Genomic DNA, 20,226 nt, shown 5'->3' with positions numbered 1-20,226 from the left:
AATCCAGATTTGATATGATTCAAGTCAAAATCTGCCCTGAAGAAATAAAGATCAGCATCTGAGGATGCTCTTCCTGTCAGGGTTAAGCAGAAAAGGATATTGTTATTTAGCATTTATGACTGTGAAGTTCTTGACACAAGGATGGGCATATGTTAGATGCAATATTAATCTAATGTAATAGTACGCAATGTTTTAATTTTGATTTTGTTATTTTACATATATACATACACACACATATATGTATATATAGGTCGGGGTTTTAGAAGGATGTGATAGAAATTTGATAATTTCAAGTTTATATTTGGTCATAAGCAGTGACAATGCTGGTGTTTGCTATATAATGGTAGATTTTCCATTTGAAATCTTGGCTAAAAAGATTTAATTTCTGAAGTATCTCATTCTTCCAGAGTGAGTATAATTAGGGGAGAATGAACAAGCTTGTGAGACATAAGCCGTAAGGTTAGCCTTAAACCTCTTTGCTTTTTTTAAGCTGGGATGGGATTCCACTACAGAGAGTTAAAAAAGTAATAACTTATGAGCTATCTTATCTTATTGTTAACTTGATTTAATAGTTAATAACTCAATCAAACTTGAGATGACTATCTGAAAGGATAGCAAGTCAGTATTTATTTGCTATTTAAAACTTTATGGAATTACAATTTACCATTATTTTAAGCTCTGATTACAGGAATAAGTTGTCTGAGTTATCATAAAGCCAACTGACACGAACTGCAGGGTGAGATATTTGGGGAGAGTTTTGAAGACCTTGAGCAAATTTCTGTAGTTAAGAAAGTTATATTAAATGATCATCAGGTTGATAGAGTGGGTCCACATGGTGGTAAGGAGATGAATTTCTATGCAAGGTGACGTGGAAATGCATTCACGTGAATGGATAGTGGCTTGTTTTAAGTTTGTAATAAGATTGTTGAAAAAGTAATTTATCCAAGTGTTGTTATATTAGGAATTGCATTGTTAAATTAATGATGAATTGGTTAAAAAGCTGTTATAAATTCTATGTAAGAATTTCTTTGTTGTAGAATTCTCATTGAGAAAATAAGAATCCTTGAAAAAAATGCATGTATTTTTATATATGGTTATTATTCTTAAGACTGTTCCACCTAAGGATGTATTATGTTAAAAAGTTTATTTATGCTATTAAGAAGGTAATTTTAACTAAAATTGTTTTTATAAAATCAAGCATTTACAAAAGTATGCTTGTGAAAGGAAGTTCGGTAAATGTGCAAAGGCCTTGGTTTTAGATCTTTTCTTGTAATTTTTGTCAATTAGGTTCAAGAGAGTTTTGTAATAAATTGTAAACTGTTTTTAAGAGAAGAAAATATTTATCGTATGAAGAAATGTTTTGTAAAATTTTTTGCAGGATATTTGGAAGGCCTATCAAATCGATATTTGTAAGCTATTTTGTTATATAAGGGTTTTATGGGGATTGGAAGATAAGGGACAAGATGAAGGAGACCAGAAGTTTTATGACTCCAAGAAGCTCTGTGATAAATTTTAAAACAGCCTCATGGCAGTCTCCTCATTCACTTTCAAAATCCAGTCATTATTACAGAAGGACTTTTAAAGATCTAATCTTGAACTCATAACTCCTCAGAGAAAAGATGTTAACTCTTTTCTGTTGTAGAAGGAAAGGAGGGATGCCAACCCCACCCTGGGCCTCTAAGGCTGGAAAAGCCTGAAAAGCTTCACCCAAGCTGCTATGGCATCTGAGGCTTCTAGCAAGCAGTGGCACTTCAGACTCGGGTGAACTCACTTTGTTAAAGCTGTAATCGCTATGTAAAGTGTAAACTTTTTGTATATGGAGTTCCTAAATAATGAACTTGTTTTGGTGATAAATGATCTCTAGTGATTGGTTTTTAGGACAAATTTTAAGATGTAAGTATGGGTAAAATTTTTGATTAGTGAAACTTGCCCTCTGATGCAAAGACCTCTGGGACAATTACTAATTATGTTCTAACCAAAGAGAAATATGACTGTTACAGGCAGAAGTTTGCCTAAGGGGACAATTCTGTCCTCAGCCTGGGATAGTATCATTCTGGCTCAGTTTCCCCATTGTGTTCCTCTGAAAAGGAATGTTTTCCCACTTGATTATTTCTGAGTCTGACTATAAAGTGAAGGCTTTAGACTCTAATTAGAGTCTTGCTTTTCATCTTCATGTCACGTTTCTATAATCAAAGCAGATAGTTTAAGATGTAAGAGCATTGCACCTAGTGGAATCTTACTGTTTTCAATTAATTGGATAAATGAGTACTCTACAAAATCTTGTGAAAGATAAAATCCTGAAATAAAACATTCTTTCTGAATGTTACGGGAATAATTAGATAAAGGAAAGGAAATCAAAGTATAAATGTGATATTGAATCATTGTTCCAAAGAACAAGACTGGAATTTAAAGTTGAACTGTAATGGTATGGAATTGTTGAGGTTAGGGGTGCTTGGGACCCAAAAATGGTGACATGCTGGGTCCTGCTCAAATGAATTCAATCCAAGCCTTTTTTCAGCCAAAGAAAGTCAAAGTTTGTTGAGGTTTCTCAATATTGGGTGGAGTTTTAGGGAATCTGAGCATTTATAATGCTAAAACAAGATGTATCTTATCTACAGAAGAACTGAGGACGGAGTCTGGAGGTGGCCCCAGGTGGTCTGGGGGTTTCAGGCATGTCCTTGATGGAAGTGGCTGGTAGCCTGATGATTTGGACTGACAGGATCAAGGATGGAAAATAGAACAGAGTTTTAGGCATAGTGATAGGGAAAAGCTTATGGGCTTCGGGAGAGGCAGTTCAAGTGGGGAAATCCAAGGAACTTTCAGGGTGAGGTTTTCCAAGACCCTTTTAGACAAATGGAACTAAAACTCTTTTGGGTTAAGGGACAAAGGTCCTGACTTGGAATATAAGTTCTTGACATGTTACAAAGATCAATTGGGTAAATACAATGTACTGAATCAAATTACTGAGACTAAATCAGAGACATCTTCAGTTTGGGAAAAAGAATTTCAGTCTAAGTTTTTCAAAGGCAGGTAACCTCTGGTAATATTTTGCACTGATGGAAAAGTTAAATGTTTCTGTTTTGATTTGAGTTCATTTCATGAACAAAAGTTGAAGTTAGTGTTCAAACTTATCATATGTGTAAGTCATTCTTTTAGACTGAGCATGGTTAGAAAGGGATAGAGAAGCTTGGAAAGCAGATGTAAATCTATTAGAGCAATATTATGATTGTTATTAAATCAGGAACTAGAACATGTATAGAAAGGCATGCAAGCTACTTAAGACTTGCTTTCTTTAAAAATGTTCCTCACCTATGTGAAATTATATCTGAAACGGATTATTGGAGCTTGCTATTTTAAGATTTTATGGGACTATTAACTGACTGTTCTTCTGAGTCTAACTCCAGGTGTGGATAGCAAGAAAGGTGGTCTGAGCCCCTGATCCATGATGCCAGTGAGCCTGTGAGATGCTGGTAAGAACCACAGAAAGGTTATCTCATGGGAAGGCTGGGAAAACAACTGTTCAGCCTGAGCTGAGGTAGGATTCTCCTGACTCAATTTCCCCACTGACGCATGAAAGACTTTAAGCCTGGCTGAATGCCAGTTGACAATTTACTCCTGCCTGGAATTGACATGAAGTTAGGAAGATGTTGTTTCCCTGAAATGTCCCTACTCTTAGTGGCAATTTCCTACAAACAAAAGTTTTGTAAGCATAATACCATATCTATTAAATAATAGATCGTTGGTAGGGGAACATCTGAAGTTAACCCCCAAAATTAAGATATTAGGCTTAGGATTTTAGACCAACAACAATAAGTTAGGATCCTTTAATTATTAGTAATAGTATGGAGATAATCAGGTCAAGGGCCTGTGAGATTAGCATACGTAGTTATTATCATTATTGTCTTGGTTAATGTTAAAAGAAGAATGGTTTGTGGTCTATATTGTAAATGCTTTAAAAGAAGCATCACATGACCAGAAGTTGGAATTGTCTTATGATATGATATGTACTGTGTTAAAAATGATTATTTATTGTATCTTTGTATGCACTGAAGTCTGTTATTAATTTCTTAATGAAATCTCATCCTCCTGATGGAGGAAATAAATGGTGAAGGACTGTAAAATGTAAAAACTGGGCTCCAGTGTGAATTTCTTAAACATGACAATTGGCCAAAGTTCCAATTTTAATTTTGTAAGAGTGATAAGAGTATAAACCTTAGGAATAGTAATCTAAAATTGCATTAAGGTCAGTTTTATAGGAAAGTAGACATCTGAATTTCTACAAGAAAATAAAAGGGACAACATGCTGAGATACTGTGCTGATGACAACTTGAACGAGCATCTGGACCAGAAAATTGCATCAGATGATGTTCTTCCCCAGACTGCCATATGAGATGGAACTTCTAAAAGGACAATTAGTTGAATTGCCTTTTTCTTCTGAGTCTCTGTATCTGTACTTATGAAAGGAGACAGCCCCCTTGTAATTTGTCAATATGTCAGTCAACTTGGCTCCCTTCCCATATTCATATAAAGGGGAGATACATGAAGAGAAGAATTCGTAGGAAAAAGAAAGTAAAGAGGTGCTAATTGGATTTAGGTGTGGAAACAGAAATTTTAATAAAGAGAAAAAGGGTGGAGTTTGTGGGAAACAAGGAAGTTCTGTTTCCAGTTTTGGGTGATCAGAGTTGTGACCTAGGACAGTCAGGTAAAGGTCAGAAACTTCTGCACAGGCATGATGAGTTGTTTGAGGGAAAGCCTATCAGAGAGAAGAACATGAAGTCCAGGGGATGCTGGCTCACTGAATCCAAAATTTGGAACACTATTAGAAGCTTCCATTATTCTGAACATGTTGTAGTCTTCTGGTAGCCATACTGGAAACTACTCATTCATTCAAGAGACTGAACGTAGAAGGCCTTCCCTCCTCTGAACTCCATTTTAATAAATTTTCCTTGATACATTTTTGTGTGTCAAGTGTGTCTCTAACAGACCTATTGAGGTACTGGTTGGGTTTGGTCAGACATTGAAGACACCAAAGACATCCACTGCATCCTGGACCATCACCAGTTGTCTTGAATTTTGTCCTGCCATTGACCTTCAGTGACCCAGGAAGAGATAGTGAGGCTGACTTTGCAATTCATGAGCAAGTCAAGACATCAGCCATGATGCCACTGGGCTACTTCAAAAATGAAAGATGAACAACTAGTTGGACCAGATGAATTCTGAGGGACTGGGCCTAGAGCCGGGAAGACCTGGATTCATATCCAGCCTTCAGTAATTACTCGCTGTGTGAACCTGAGCAGGTCACTTAATTCCTGTTTGTCTTAATCTACTGTAGACTCTTTCCAGAATCTCTGCCCAGAAAACTCCATGAACTATGTGATCCATTGGGTCACAAAGACTGGATATGACTGAACAGCAGCAACAACAAATCTTAAATTTGGCATTTCCTCCAATTATGAATGTAGGTAACAAACCACAGGAATATTGGACTTCATCAGACTGTCAAAGCAGTCATTACATTAAAAAATGTGAAGAACTTCTGGTCTAGAGAGAAAAGAGAAGAGCATTAAGGACGGACCCCAAAGCTAGCACCCACATTAAGGGAACAGGAGATGGGTGCTAAAGGATGCTAACATAAATTTCAGTTCCTACAACCTAGCAATGATGGGGTACAGACTCTGGGAACTCCCTTGAACTCTCCTTGAATCTTCCCACTTAATCTGATCTGTTACCCTTCATTTAGCCAAATCCTCCATTGTTTCTTACTTCCAGAATGCCTCTGACTGCTTCCCATTCTTGATTCTATAAACCTTCCATTGTCTAACTCCTCAGTTGCCTCCAGCAGTTTTCCACCTTGATCACATTAAAATCCCACTCTCTTGGTTCTGACCTGTAGTCACCCTAGTCCCATTAAGATCCTCCTTAGACTCCTCCTCAAGACTTTCCCTAAACCCCTCCTCCTAACATCCCAGACTACTAGACCATCTCCAGATCCCTCACACAGTCTTTCTGTATATAAGATGCTTCTTATCTCCATGAAGTTAATCAGATTCAATTTGGCTCAGATTCAATTTAGCTCAAATTCTATCTGGCCCACTTGTAAATACAAGTCTTACAAGTAGTAAGGCTTCTTAAGTCAACCCAAAATGGCAAATCTTTAATAAACTGTGTTTTACTTTGGCTGAAAGAAGACTTGGGTCGAATTCGTTTGGGCAGAACCCAGGTGTTGGCATTTTGGGGTCCCAAGCACACCAAACTTCAACATTATGGTTCCCTGACCTCAACCGCATGATAGCTTGAGGTTTAAGGGCTATATTTCTTTTTTTAAGGACCTTGCCTTAAACCCAGGTCACTCTGGCTTTCATTGATTGGCCAACAATAGGTCCCAGCCCAAGCCTCACTTGGTAATTTTGGACCCTGATGGCTCAGAGTGAGTGTAAATGGCAATTGTTCTTTTTTGGCCAGAAACCCTGAGGATCTTCTCCTCTCAGACTGATTTTTTTTAACTACATAAAAGAGGGAATTCTTTGCCTAATTTCTTACTTAGCCTTAATCATTGAATGCACATTTCCTCAGTCAAACTGAGACTTGAGAAGGACCTTAACTTTAAAAGGCCAAGGTCTCCCACTGCATCCAATATCATCTCAAGATATAGATCAGAATATATCTTGTCACTGGACCCAGAATACCGTAGAGGAGATAGTGAGACTGGTGACTTTGTACAGCCCTCCCTCACTTAAATCCAATTCACTTGCAAGTCGTGGCATCAGGAAGGTTCTGAAGTCACAGTCCTCTTCAGAATGAAGAACAAACCACAAGCTTAACAATTTTCTCTTGACTGATTAGCTTTCTGCTGGCAAAGACCCTAGGAACTCAAGGTCATCTTGACCCTATGATGAGGTATTAGTCACCCACTGAGGGTCTGTGTATCTGTGGTCTAGGGACCACCCTCACTAAGTACAGAGAGACTCATCACCAGCCTACATTCAAGAAGACAAGATGATGAATTGTTTTGGCCACAGTAACTTTCAAAGAGCATACAGTCAGTTGCAGAAAGGTTTTGATCAGTCAATGGAGTGAGCTCCCACATTGGAAAAAATTACAGATCCTTGGAGTATTGAAGTAAATAATGCCTTCTAATAAACCCATCACCATTTCCTATTATTCATTGGTATAGATGTAATTTTCTGTTCCCCTGTCCCTTATTGCCTCAATGAGTAACACAATTCTAAGCATGTTGAAATAATGACAGAGCAAGAAACACAGAGTTAGATTAAAGGAAACTCTCAGCCTCTCCAAACCTGAAAGAAATTGTAGCCCCCTTCTGAATGATGGTTTTTTTAATTATCTGCCCAAGAGACTCAATAAGTAATCATCAGGACCATTCCCTGCTCTATTACAGTGGATGTTTAGAACTAGTCACTTGTCTGTGAACTTGTCAACTTTAGTTTCTCTGTTGGTAATGATGGGATAAGATTCTTTATCTCACATTCTTTATAAACACTATAAGAAATAAGAAACAGTCTACTCAATAATTGATCATTTATTCATTTTCATTCATTCATTTATTCAGTGCATCATTCATTTATTCATTTCTAGGGTGTCTAGAATGGGCAAGCCTCTGCTCCTTACAATTCAGCAAGGGAAACAGCTGGCACAGAAACCATCCAAGGAGAAATCAGTCTGAGATGAAGATCTGACAAGAAAATTGATTCAGGGAATAGCAGGTGCCCATTCTAGAACTGTCCTGAATCTAAGTCTAGTACTCTGTCTGTTTAATGCTGCGTAAATGAAGTCACCACCTTGATCTGCAATTTCTTCATCTTTAGAGGGAAGACCATAAACTAGGTGCTCAACTCCTCAAGGCAGGGAAATCACAGTGGTAAAGAAATGAATGAATGAAATAAATGGATGGAGTGAAATTCAGGGAGGAGAAGTTGTTGAGCCATTATGAAAAACAAAGGGTTTAAACATGGCAATGGGAAGCAAGGAATGTGCTTATTCCTCTCCCTGACCCCATGTGTCAGGGGACATCAAAGAAAAAGCATTCAGGTATAGGAATAAGCAGTCACAGGTACAGGGGATGATGAAAAGATGAGATCCAGGATGAAAGGAACCTTGTTCAGTGATGAGCAGAAGTTCCAGAGAGCACAACAGAATGCCAGAGAACAGGAGGAAAGATATTGAAGAACAGTAGCATTGAACAACATGGAGACAAAAGTATGGGGAGATATAATAAAGAAATGAGAATTTTCTCTGAGAGAGTGATTCTGAACCAGTAGGAGGCCTTTTGACCTTGGTCTTTTCGACCTGGTCCTTTTGAAATTTTGTCTTACACTCAAGGCTCTGAGACCTTTGCCAAAATCTCAATCATTTGAGCCTAGTCCAGGGGTGGAGAATCTGTGGCCTCAAGGCTACATGTAGCCTTCTAGGTCCTTGGGCGTGGCCTTTTGACTGAGTCTAAGCTTTACAGGACAAATCCTTTTATTAAGGAAATTTGTTCTGTGAAGTTTGAATTCAGTCAAAGAATTGCACTTGAGGACCTAGAGGACTACATGTGGCCTTGAGGCCACAGGTTTCCCACCCCTGGCCTAGGCGATCAAGTAGCTGGTACCTGTGTGGACAGGGCATCCATGTTCCCTATCTACTATACTGACCCATGAGCAGCTAGGTGGTGCAGTGGATAGAGCACCAGTGAAGGAGTCAGGAGGACCTGAGTTCAAATCTCACCTCAGACATTTGACACTTACTAGCTGTGTGACCTTGGGCAAGTCACTTAACCTCAATTGCCTCATCCTGGGTCATCTCCAGTCATCCTGATGAATATCTGGTCACGATTCAGATGACTCTGGAGGAGAAGTGAGGCTGGTGACCTGCACAGCCCTCCCTCACTCAAAACAAAGTCAGGTGCATGTCATTATTTCTCTCATGGCATGGTCTTCTTTGGCAACAAAGGATGGACACGAACACTGACCCATATCAATAAAAATTTACTAAGTGCCAGGAACTGTGCTAATCTCTGGAGATACAGTGAAAGACAAAAGACGGTCTTTGCACTTGAAGATCTTACAATCTAGTGGGGATAGACAATATGCAAATAACTGTGTACAAATAAGCATAAATAAGAAATAATCAATGGAGGGAAGACAGCACAATTGAAAGGGTACAGATACACTACAATTGAATGGGTCTGGGTACAAATTACAAAATGTTTGTTTTTATAGAGGTACTCAGATTCCTGACCTGAGGTAGATTTGGGCTATCAATACTGGCAGGTCTGGTCAAATCCTCCCAGAACTGAGTTGTTGTCTTCTCCAGATATGGCCTTGGCTACATACAGCACACTTCCATTCTACATTCACACAGGTTGCCTATGATTCCTTCTCTGGTCCTTGGCCTCATGGATGAGGAAAGCATTTCCCTCTTTCTACCCCAAAGAATTATTCTCTGGTTTCTGACCATCCTACACTGACCATGGAAATCACCTCCATGGTTTCTTTCCTGGTCATATCAAAGAACTGGAATCTCTGGAAGTCTTTCCTTTGCCCTTGATTTACTTTTCTCTAGTTTATACCATCTGTTTTTCTGAAAGTACATTTTCCAGGCAGTTCCAATTCTAAAGCCTCTTGTCCTGAGCTGCATTTTGACCTAATCTTACTATGGGCAACCTCATAGGACCCATCAACAGTAGAAACCATCTTCTGCAGAGTCTGTTTCAAATCATTTCCTTTAAACATCCATAAATAAATGCAACATGACCAGACCCTTCCCTTTTCCTTGCCTTCACTCTAATTTCTTTTAGCTTGAAAGCCTCCAAACCTAACTGAGCCACCTATCACATTCCAGTCTTCTGCCCCCTCTAATACTATGCTACTTTGATAATGATCTATACTCACATGAATCTATGGTATCATCTCTTTAGGACTTCTCTCCAATACATTAAATTATACCCCATCCGTGCCCATCTTATGTAGTTCTTACCCACATACTCCCAAGTGTGCAACAAGATAGGAGTGGGTTGTGGACTCACCAAATATTCTGAAGGCCTCTATGGTAGAAAACTCAATTAGTAGGGAAGGTCATAGCCCAGTCATGCAAGGTCTTGAATTTCAGGATAAGAAATTTAAATTTTATTTTGATAAGCAATAAGCAATCATTCAAAGTTTTTGAGTTAAAGGGTGATATCATCAGAGTTGTGTCTTTAGGGAAATGTGGTAAGACAAAAGGAGCAAAGACCTGGATTATTTTCATGACTCTGGCACTCTGAGTAGCTATGAGACCTTGTTCAATAGCAATAACTCACATTCTTATAGGAGTTTCCACACAATGACCCTGAAAGATAGAGAGTATTAAGTATAAAAATCCCTATTTGGGCAATATCTCTATTTTACAAAAGAAGTAGAAACACCTAAGAGCTCAAGTGATTTTCCCAGCTTTCTACAGTTAGTAAATATGAACACTGGACATTCAGAGGCCCACTGATACATTGGAATGTGCTCTGTTCTTAGGAGTCAGGAAACATGGGTTCAAATCTTATCTCCTATACTAACATTCATATGGCTTTGGTAAGTCACCTCTCTCTCTCTGGATCTTAGTTTTTTTTATTTGTAAAATGCAAAATTTGGCTTCAATATTCTTTCCAATGCCTTCCAGCTCCCACATTGTATCTCAATAGAGACGAGATAGCTTCATCCAATGGATCTGACTCCCAGACCCTAAAACAGATCTTGGTATAGAGGAGGCACTAAAGAATCACTTATTATTTAGACTGATTCATTGAACATAGTTCTAAAAGCCATGTTTTAATAAATAATGTGTCCAGGATATTTGGTAGACTGTGGTAGACTCATGGGAGGAAATGAGTTTTACAAGACAAGTGAGCATGGATAGGTCATGGCCTAAAACATTGGAGGGAACATTTAAACTAGTAGAATCACAGATACATTTGAATATAGAACATTCTGTGGGACAGCTTGGTATAGTGAATAGCGAGCTGGCTTCACAGTCAGGAAGAGCTGGGTTTGAGTCCAGTCTTGTAGACATACCAGCTGTGTGACCCTGAGCAATTCACTTAGTCTCATTGATAGAAGGTGTTCCCACCCCAATGAAATAGAATCAAAGGTCCAGATCAAAAGAAAGACCTTTATATTGGAGCAGAACAATTGGACTTCTAACTTCCTGCAATGAGTATTAAGGGGTAGGGTGGTCAAAATAGTGTCAAGGACAAAATCTAAACTCCAATCTCCTAATACAATTCCCTATATTGAATTTCGATTACTCAGAAGTTCCAAATTGATTTCATCATAACCTTTCAATTGATGGACTATTAATCAATGTCATCTCTGATCATTGGAAAAAAGCAACCAGAGTCATTCAGTCTAAAAATAACATGCCTTTCGGTAGGATGTAGCAAAAGCACGAGATGTACTTTATGCATCCCCTGACAGTCACAGAAGTCACAACCACACAGCATTAAAAAAACAAAAATAATTACATTTTCTAGGCTTCATCTCAACCCCTACTCTGTGCCTTTGGCCCAATTTAGGAGGAAATGTTTTTCTCAGAACAGGACATAGCCTTGTACACCAGCTAACAAAATAAGGAAGCAAGTCGGATTTCCACGAAAAAAAGAAACATAAATTTTATTTTGTCTAATATGCCATAACAATATCTCTTTTACCTTCATCAGAGGTAGGGTAATGCAAAGAACAGGTGTCCAGAATGAGATCTTACCTTTAGTCCTGTCCCTGACATGTAGTTTTGAGAATAGGGGCAAATCACTTACTTCTCTGAACCTTAATTGCTTCATCTGTCACAAGAACTTCATTCTACCTGTTGGATGTGATAACACAATGCTTTATAAACCTAAAACCTATAAGACTTAAGTTATTATGATTAGTATTTACTTAGGCTAATATGACAAAGTGGCTCCCATTTTAGAGGCAGCTATTCCAATGGTTCTATAGCCATTCCACCTCTCTACTACTCTAGACTTGTCTTGGAGGTGGGGAAGATTGTCTGCCCCGACCTAAGTTAGAACAACCAGGAAGAGCACAGATCCATGAGGAGAGGATTCAGCACCAAAGGCCCTCTGGTCCTCTTCTGCCCCACCCCACACCTACAATCCCTTTACCTAAACTCAACCCTTGTGGTCTCTAGCCCCTCTTCTCCTTCCCTCATTTCCGTTTTATCTTGTGGATCCTTTCTCTACTATAGGAGGTAGGAAGAGTCAGAGGAGCTGGGTTTGAAGCCCAGCTCTGACATTTACTAGCTGCATGACTTTAGGCAAATAACTTCATTTCCCTGAGCCTGTTTCCTAATATGGAAAATGGAGACTTGATGAACTTGATGATAAGCTTTTAACTCTATGACCCTAGAGTTCTCCTTTTTCTAAAATTCCTTACATCTTTTGGTGATCTCTGAAACCTAGCTTATTCCTGAGGACATCATTTCTCTAAGTATTCTCTCCAGTACTGGCTTGCTCCTTCTCTCGTACATCAGACACACAAGACCAGAATGAGAATATTCCTTCATCCCCACTACTTCTTTCAAAGTTCACTCCATCCTGTCTCCATCCTTGTTGTCGTCATGCTCCCACTTGCCCATTTAGTTCAGTACCTGAGTCAGTCTTTTTCACCCCGTACCAAATCCAGACCCTTTTCTACTTCCTTGGACTTTTAGTTCCCCAGTTTTCTCAATTTGCCACCACATCAACCCTCTGCTCCATCCCACCCTTCCTCATTCACTCCCACCATTTTCCCCACCATAAACTTGTCCCAGGGCCAAAATGTCTCATTAGGTAACCTGGAAAGGACGTGAATGTGTAGAAAGTGACTGCTTCTCCTTCTTACAATTAAAAAGTATAAATATTTGCCACTTAGGAGAACACAAATGCTAATTGTTTCTTGTCTTTTGTGCATAAAAACAAGGAGGAAACTTAGCTAATGTAGCTAATCAATTAAGAAACACTTATTTAAGTGCCTACTAGATGGTAACTCGCTGTTCTGGGTATATGAAGACAAAATTGAAAACCATCTTTGTGTTCAAGAAACTTGCAGGTTGATTTTGGGGAGGAAAGTGCTAGCATCTGGTGGGATCAGGAAACCTCTTGTAGAAGGTGGTAATGCACAGAACTTTGAAGGAATCTCAGGATTATGAGAGATTAGGTGAGGGAGACTGATCCAAACATGAAGGACAGCCAGTGCAAAGGTACAAATTGGGGAGATAAGAGAAACAGTAAGAAAGCCAGTTTGGCTCTACTGAAGTGTGCATAGTGGGAAATAATGTGAAAAAAAGCTGGAAGGGCAGCTAGGTGGTGCAGTAGATAGAGCACTGGTCTCAACAAGTGAAAGAAAAGAAAGAAAGAGAAAGAAAGAAAGAAAGAAAGAAAGAAAGAAAGAAAGAAAGAAAGAAAGAAAGAAAGAAAGAAAGAAAGAAAGAAAGAAAGAAAGAAAGAAAGAAAGAAGGAAAGAAGGAAAGAAGGAAAGAAGGAAAGAAGGAAAGAAGGAAAGAAGGAAAGAAGGAAAGAAGGAAAGAAGGAAAGAAAGAAAGAAAGAAGGAAGGAAGGAAGGAAGGAAGGAAGGAAGGAAGGAAGGAAGGAAGGAAGGAAGGAAGGAAGGAAGAAAGAAAGAAAGAGAGAAAGAAAGAGAGAGAGAAAGAAAGAAAGGAAGAAAGAAAGAAAGAAAGAAAGAAAGAAAGAAAGAAAGAAAGAAAGAAAGGAAGGAAGGAAGGAAGAAGGAAAGAAAGGAAGGAAGAAAGAAGGAAGGAAGGAAGGGAGGGAGGGAGGGAGGGAGGGAGGGAGGGAAGGAAGGAAGGATGGAAGGAAAAGAAGGAAAGAAGGAAGAGAAAACTGGAAAGGCAGCTTGGCTAGGTTGTGAGGGGTTCACGCATGTTATCCATGCCAGTTAAATAGAGTTCCTCCACCTTCTTGCTTAAATTCCTTCACGTCCTTTCTCCCCCTCCCACACACACTCCCTTGATAAAAAGTTCAGTCACAGCCCTAAAGAACAATTCACGGTCCTCATTGCATAAAAAAGTTCTTTAATACACGAGACTAAACAGTTGATACAATACAAGCTTCAGTAACCACGTGGGCCTTTAAGTTTAGAGATCTCTTTTTTAAATTTAAAACTGGCTTTCCTTTTGACATGAATATTCAAACACACAATATTTCATACAAGAACAATTGCCATTTTGCTTCATTGATGAATGTATAAAAATACATCAAACTTCCATTGCAGTTAAAGGTTCTCTATCCAACAAAAGGATGCCATTTAAAGAAGGCCATGCCAAAAATAAAGATATTTAATACTAATGAGTTACCTGAGAGGACACAAATATTAAATTCAAAGAGCTAAATGAACAAAGAGAGGTTGGAGGAAAAAGTGCTCATGGCCTGTATTTTTTAAATGGAGGGAAATTCATGGTTTCTGGGATACTTTTTCACATATCAATACTGTCAGAAAACATGAGGACTCATGAAAAGATACTGAGGAACATGGACAGCTCAGATCTGCCTGCTAGGAAGCAAGCTGTCATCTCACTGTAGATGTCACCCTGTTTGATGTTTTAACAGTCTTCTTCCCCATGCTTCTAGAACCAATGCTTTGTAAAATCCAACCCTGTAAAAGACAAGAGGGAAAAGTTCAGTGATCCTTGCTGATGTTAGACCACCCTTCATTAGATTCCTGAGTTAGTCCCCCAAACCTAAACATATTTCTGTTTGAATTTTTAAAAAAAGATTCATTTACATAAATATAATGGGATAAAAATGCTAACAGTATAACAGGATTTTCTCATTCAGTACTTGTTAGAGAAAATAAGTGAACCATTGGAATTATCTACCAACATATATACCAAGATCAGTTAAAACCAAATCCTTTTAACATTAAAGATAATTTCTCAAGGATACAAATTCAGACATGTAAAAAACAAAGCCATGCAAATTAAATTACTCCGTAAGGAAACATTTTTTAATTTAATGGATAAACTGGGGGAAGAGTCAAATGGAGAAAACATTTTTACTGAAATTTATTACTATTCATGGGAACAACACATCAAAATTACTTCCTGCTATCTTCCACAGAAATGTCGAAATAAACCTGAGGGGTTGCCAGTTGTCTTCTTCCCATTCCATGAGCCCTTGACAGTGCGCAGTCTACATACATACTCCAGAAATCCTGAGCTAAGTTGATGAAGATATTATAATGGCGGGGCCTGTTGGATTTCTGTAGGAACATCATAAAGTTCCAGAATCCAGGAACGGTATTTGCCACCTTCAGTTTCTTCATTTCTATCAACATTATGGAGCAAAGCTCCCAACATTCATGGTCAATTTCTTCCAGGTTTCCTGAACTGATACTTGCAAGGGCTTGCTTTTGGATTTCAAAATTGGCAGTGACCAGGTTCATCATTAGTATGCAGCTCAGCTGTAGGCACCACCATCTTCTATAGACACAGCCCATGCTGTAAAAACAAGGTACCTACAGGGAAACAATAATCTATTACTTTTATAATGAAGTATGACATGAAATTTATTTCCCCATTCTAAGATTTATTATTTTAAAAATACAAATACTGTGCCTAATTCTAATGTATAATTGTATGCATGGTCTAATTAAGGATATTGTCACAAAATTTATTATCAATATATCATACAGATTGATTTCTTTAAAAATTGGACCAAATTTACCTCCTACATAATTCCTTGTATTTTCCTCTGTGAAATTGTCTAGTCTCAAAATTTCTGTGAAAATGGAAATAGAATTACAACTCTATTCCAACTGCTAAACTAAATACTATTTATAGATTATTAAAATCCAATAGATTAAGGTTCTTTGTTGTACTTTTCCTTTAAGAAGCAATCATTTCAATTGGAGCAATACTTTTATATGATGAAATAGTGTCATAAATTTTAGAAGGAAAGGGTTTTTCAAGATGTCACAAATTCAGTAACATGGAAAGGAATAGGATCTCAAATAGTTGGGTTTTTTTTTAACTCTTTAGTTTCTAAACTGCCTAAGCTCCTTCTTTCCTATTCAATAAGGATTTGGAAAGTATGTACTACTTGAGTAGAAGACATAGTCTTTGACCTGCAGATGTTTCCATTCTAGTTATAAATGAAATGAGAATAATTCTAAGTTGATCTATAAGGAAATTATAGTGTTGGATACATTACCTATACTCGGACTTGGAAAAACTTAAAAATGTTTCTTTGCCTTCTTTTCTTTGACTATCTCAGAATATCTCTAAATCAGCTTAAAGCAGAGAAATCCCAGACTTCTAAAAATTAAAAAATCAATAAAACTAGAAAACTGGAAATGCCCATGATGTCCCAAGATAAATTAGATGACAAATTGACTGAAACCTTCAAGGTCTTCGGAAAGAGAGGGAGTTCTGGGAGAAAAGCATAGAACACACCCACATCCACTTCTGTGGAGAAAGGGCTACACATCTGATTCCTTCTCAAATAAATTTCAGTTTAGCATTTCACACTACCTAGAATTTTGCAGGATACCTGCCAGGTTCCAATTTTGGTCTTATCGGGATGAAGATAATGCTTCTGAAAGCAATCTCTCCCTCCTGCCCCAAGAAAATATCAGTACCCAGGCAGAGAAGGATGTAGTACCTTCCCTAATTCCATGTTCTGGAAAGAAAAAAGCAGAATCCAGTTTAGTTGGAGCTAAAGTGTCTCCCCTCCTTTGTGATCACCATTGGAAAGCACCTAGGAACCATTCTGTCCAGGGGATCTTAGCATTTTTTGTGTCATGAACCCTTTTGGCACTCTTGAGAAGCCTATAGACCTGGTTCAAAATAATATTTTTAAATGCATAAGCTAACATACATAGATAGGACTACAAAGGAAATCAAGGATATTGAAATGTAATTATCAAAAAAAAAAAAAAAAACAAAACCAAAAACCAAAACACAACAAACCAAGCTCATAGACTCTAACTTAAGAACCCAAGATCTGGCCTATAACCTGAATCAGAATCCCGCTATAACTTTACCTATACCTCCCCAAGGTGGTATTATACAATTAAAACTATTCATAACAGCCCAGGGATTTGGAGGCAACTGACCTGTGTTCGAATTTTCATTCTATTACTACCTGTATAAAACTGGACAAGTCATTTAATCTCATGATGCCCAGTTTCTTCATCTGGAATTGAGGGAGTTGGATTCGATGACCTTTAAGTTCCCTTCCAGCCCTATAGGATGCCCAGGACTTCTGCAGTGCTCCCAACCTCTGCTCTACCTGCGCGCGCCTCCGTGCGCTCACCTGGGCGCGGTACCTGCTGGAGCGGCGGGAGGGCAGCTGGTGGGGAGGTAGCGGCTGCAGACGCAGAGACCGCAGCGAACAGGGAAGGGCTGAAAAATACCAGCTACCTGGAGTCGAGGAGTCCAGAAGCAGTTCGTCTTACTCCCAGCACAGCGAGGTCAGACCTTACCCGCTGGACCTCCGTCTGCTTCTGTGCCCTCTAGGAGACTAGCGCTGGAGAGCAGATAAAGGAGAAGGACAACCCCTACCGCCTCCTCTGCCTCAGTGCTCCCCAGGCCCCACCCTCTTCCTGGGCTCACCTAGGCTACTAGGGGACAGCATCGTCCACCCACCTCAGGCTGAGTCAGGCTGTAGATGTCCCGTGCTCAGCTAGGACACATCCACCAGTGCTGGGCACCGTTACTTGCTTGAAATTCCAGCCGGATAAGGTTGATTATCCTTCCAGATGTTTTCTCCTCCTTCCCCTCCCCTCCCACTCCAGTCTTGGAAATCTCAGCAGCTAACTCGGTCAGCCAACACACACGCGCGCGCACACACACATACACAGACGCACCGTTTGCTCTCCCCCATGTGCCTGGGTATTTTTGAACTAATTACATGATTGTTTTATTTTTCATCTTCTGCCTCCCAGCCCTAGCTGAAATGTGTCAGCAACGGATATATTTTGGTTACGTTCCTGTGATTTCTTTGGTGACGTGAAGTACCTGTGTAGGACCTCAGTGCAGACTGACAAGTCTTATCATTTATGGTCTTGGAGGGAACACATCACACTTTATTTTGTTCTCTGTCTCTCAAGCTCAGCACAGTAGGTCACTAATAAAGGCTTTTTGACTGACCTTAAAGAGGTTGGGGGTTATGGGTGTGGAATACTGCATGTATTGTTAAACTTGGTTAATGTGTTAGTTTTGATGGACTGATTTCTCCCCCTCCCACGTCTCTTTCATTAATTATAACATGAGAGAAGCAACATATCCAGTGACAAGAGTGCCATCTTGGAAGCTAGGAAGACCTTAGTTCCTTAATTCCAAGCCTCTCTCGACACATACTGGCTGTGCAACACTGGGCAAATCACAACCTCTCAATGCTCCAGGTAGCTCTCCAATCAAGCAATAAACATTTCTTACTATGTGCAAGGCACTATTCTAAACTTTGACACTGTAAGTTGCAAAGAAGATGATGCATTAATAAAGAGCAGGTCCAGAAATCACAGGGCCGCATCCTACCTCCCTTCTTGGGGAGGAGACTAGATTGGGAAAATGGTGATGTAAAAACAAAAGATAACCAAAGTGATTTAAAAAAAAACTTTATAGTCTTAGAGAGTTGCACAACCACTGAAGGGAGTCCCAGGCTCTTAGCGTAGTGACAGGAATGCAGGGCAAAGGCCATTGACCTTGTCACATGTGTAAAACCCACCTGCCTCTCACCCAACTCACATTATCAGTAATCAATTTTGGCCCCACATGGGTGACTGTTATTACTCCCAGAGTTCTAGGGGTAACCCTGTAGGCAATTATCCTCCCAAACACTATCTTAATGAGCCCCAACCAGTTGTGCTTCCCTTAATAATCAGTCGGTAGATAGATTTGATTTTAACCATAGTTATTTACTGTAATGGTATATAGAAAGAACAGTAAATACAATTTACTCACAACACTGAGAGCACATCTTCCCACAAATACATTCATAGCTGAAGAGAGGGGAAAGAGCGGGCAATAGCCTAAAGTACAGTGGTAGCAAATCACAAATCTTGGAGATAAATGTGAGCAGAGGCAAACTGACCACTTGGGAACTGCACGATTTTTATATACTATCTCTTTCCAGAGTATCCTCAGAAAGCACTCAACAGTTTAACTAGGCTTGAATCAGTTTTCAGTGTCTTGGCTAGGTAAGTCACTCAGTGGGCTCCACACCAGGCTCCATGGCTACTAGACCTGACTGGGCGCATGAAAGACTCACCTCTCTTTTTCAACAAATTCTTCCTGCCCTCCTCAAAAACCCCTTCTCTCTATAAACAACTCTATGTTGCCTTAGGATGATCTATATTTGGGCCTAGGGACAGTTATATGAATTGTCTTTTTGGTATCTATATACACAACTAAGTTATTCAAATCATCTGCCTTGTCTGGGGTCTGAATATCTATTTTGTATCTGAAGGCTTTGCCCTTTATCCTCCAACGTATCAGTTTTTTAACCTCTGCAGATATTCAGCTTTTGTTGAAGTCTCACCTGGGCAGCCTCTTTAAGTATGTTTTATCTTTCAATTAGATTGCAGGCTATGCCCTCCCTTTCTTTCCTAGGGCATTGATTAGAGTGTAAATTTAATAAATGTTTTTAACTGACTGATAGCCCATGAATGACATTTCCTCTCCCTAAAAGTCTTTTTTTACTTTTTTGAGACAAACCATAACACTCACCTCCATCAAAACTCTACATTGTGTTCCCTACATGACTTTCAGAAATAGCCTACATTTAATTAGGTCAATAGCTAATCTAGTGACCAACACAGCTAGGTGGCAGAGTGGACAATGTGTTGAAAGTCGAGAAGTCCTAAGTTCAATTTTGGGCTTAGACATTTACTAGCTGTGTGATTCTGAGCAAGTCATTTCACCTCTGTGTGCCTCAATTTCTTCAATTATAAATTGGGGATAATAATAGTATCTGCCTAATGGGATTGGAAGATCCAATGAGATAATATTTATAAAGTGCTTTGCATAGTTCCTAGCACATAATAGATGCTTAATAAATGTTTGTTCCTTCTTATTTTATCATTTTTTGCCCATGTCACTATTCAAGTATTTTAACATCCTTGGATCATACTTCTGTTAATTCCATTTTTCCATTGACATAGAAGACTTTTGAGAGTTTACTTCTTTTCAACTCCCCACTTAGGAGATCTAGGAAAGCACTGCACTCGGTGGGCATCCAATAAATACTATTGACTGAGTAAT

General features: G+C 39.0%; 2 protein-coding genes across 4 annotated transcripts in view; one reads left to right on the top strand and one right to left on the bottom strand.

Moving 5' to 3' along the window:
• Positions 1 to 15,827, top strand: part of CFAP69 (cilia and flagella associated protein 69) — a 99,079-nt gene extending 83,252 nt beyond the window's left edge. Inside the window, exons 24-26 of one of the 2 annotated variants that reach the window (XR_011976651.1) lie at positions 1,643 to 3,470; positions 7,597 to 7,724; positions 15,083 to 15,827. Coding sequence is in view for 1 of the 2 variants with exons in the window: in XM_072651525.1 (XP_072507626.1) it covers positions 1,379 to 1,413 (35 nt within the window). In the remaining variant the exon portion in view is untranslated. Of the gene's footprint in view, positions 1 to 1,378; positions 1,429 to 1,642; positions 3,471 to 7,596; positions 7,725 to 15,082 lie in introns of those variants that run through there. The other variant, XM_072651525.1, reaches the window with a different exon arrangement.
• On the bottom strand, positions 14,021 to 15,461 carry FAM237B (family with sequence similarity 237 member B). 2 transcript variants are annotated; one of them, XM_072651539.1, is made up of 2 exons: positions 15,064 to 15,461; positions 14,021 to 14,618 (listed from the first exon to the last, which is right to left on the bottom strand). In XM_072651539.1, exons 1-2 carry the CDS (start codon positions 15,459 to 15,461, stop codon positions 14,549 to 14,551), a joined length of 468 nt encoding a protein of 155 aa, XP_072507640.1. In that variant the 3' UTR covers positions 14,021 to 14,548. The 2 variants fall into 2 exon arrangements, with proteins under 2 accessions (XP_072507640.1, XP_072507641.1); XM_072651540.1 differs by having other exon boundaries at positions 15,099 to 15,461.
• Positions 15,828 to 20,226: the final 4,399 nt, after the last annotated feature.

The sequence above is a fragment of the Notamacropus eugenii genome, chromosome 3 (genome assembly GCF_028372415.1).
Source record: "Notamacropus eugenii isolate mMacEug1 chromosome 3, mMacEug1.pri_v2, whole genome shotgun sequence".
Lineage (NCBI taxonomy): Eukaryota > Metazoa > Chordata > Mammalia > Diprotodontia > Macropodidae > Notamacropus > Notamacropus eugenii.
This window is presented reverse-complemented; position numbering and strand designations above follow the sequence as displayed.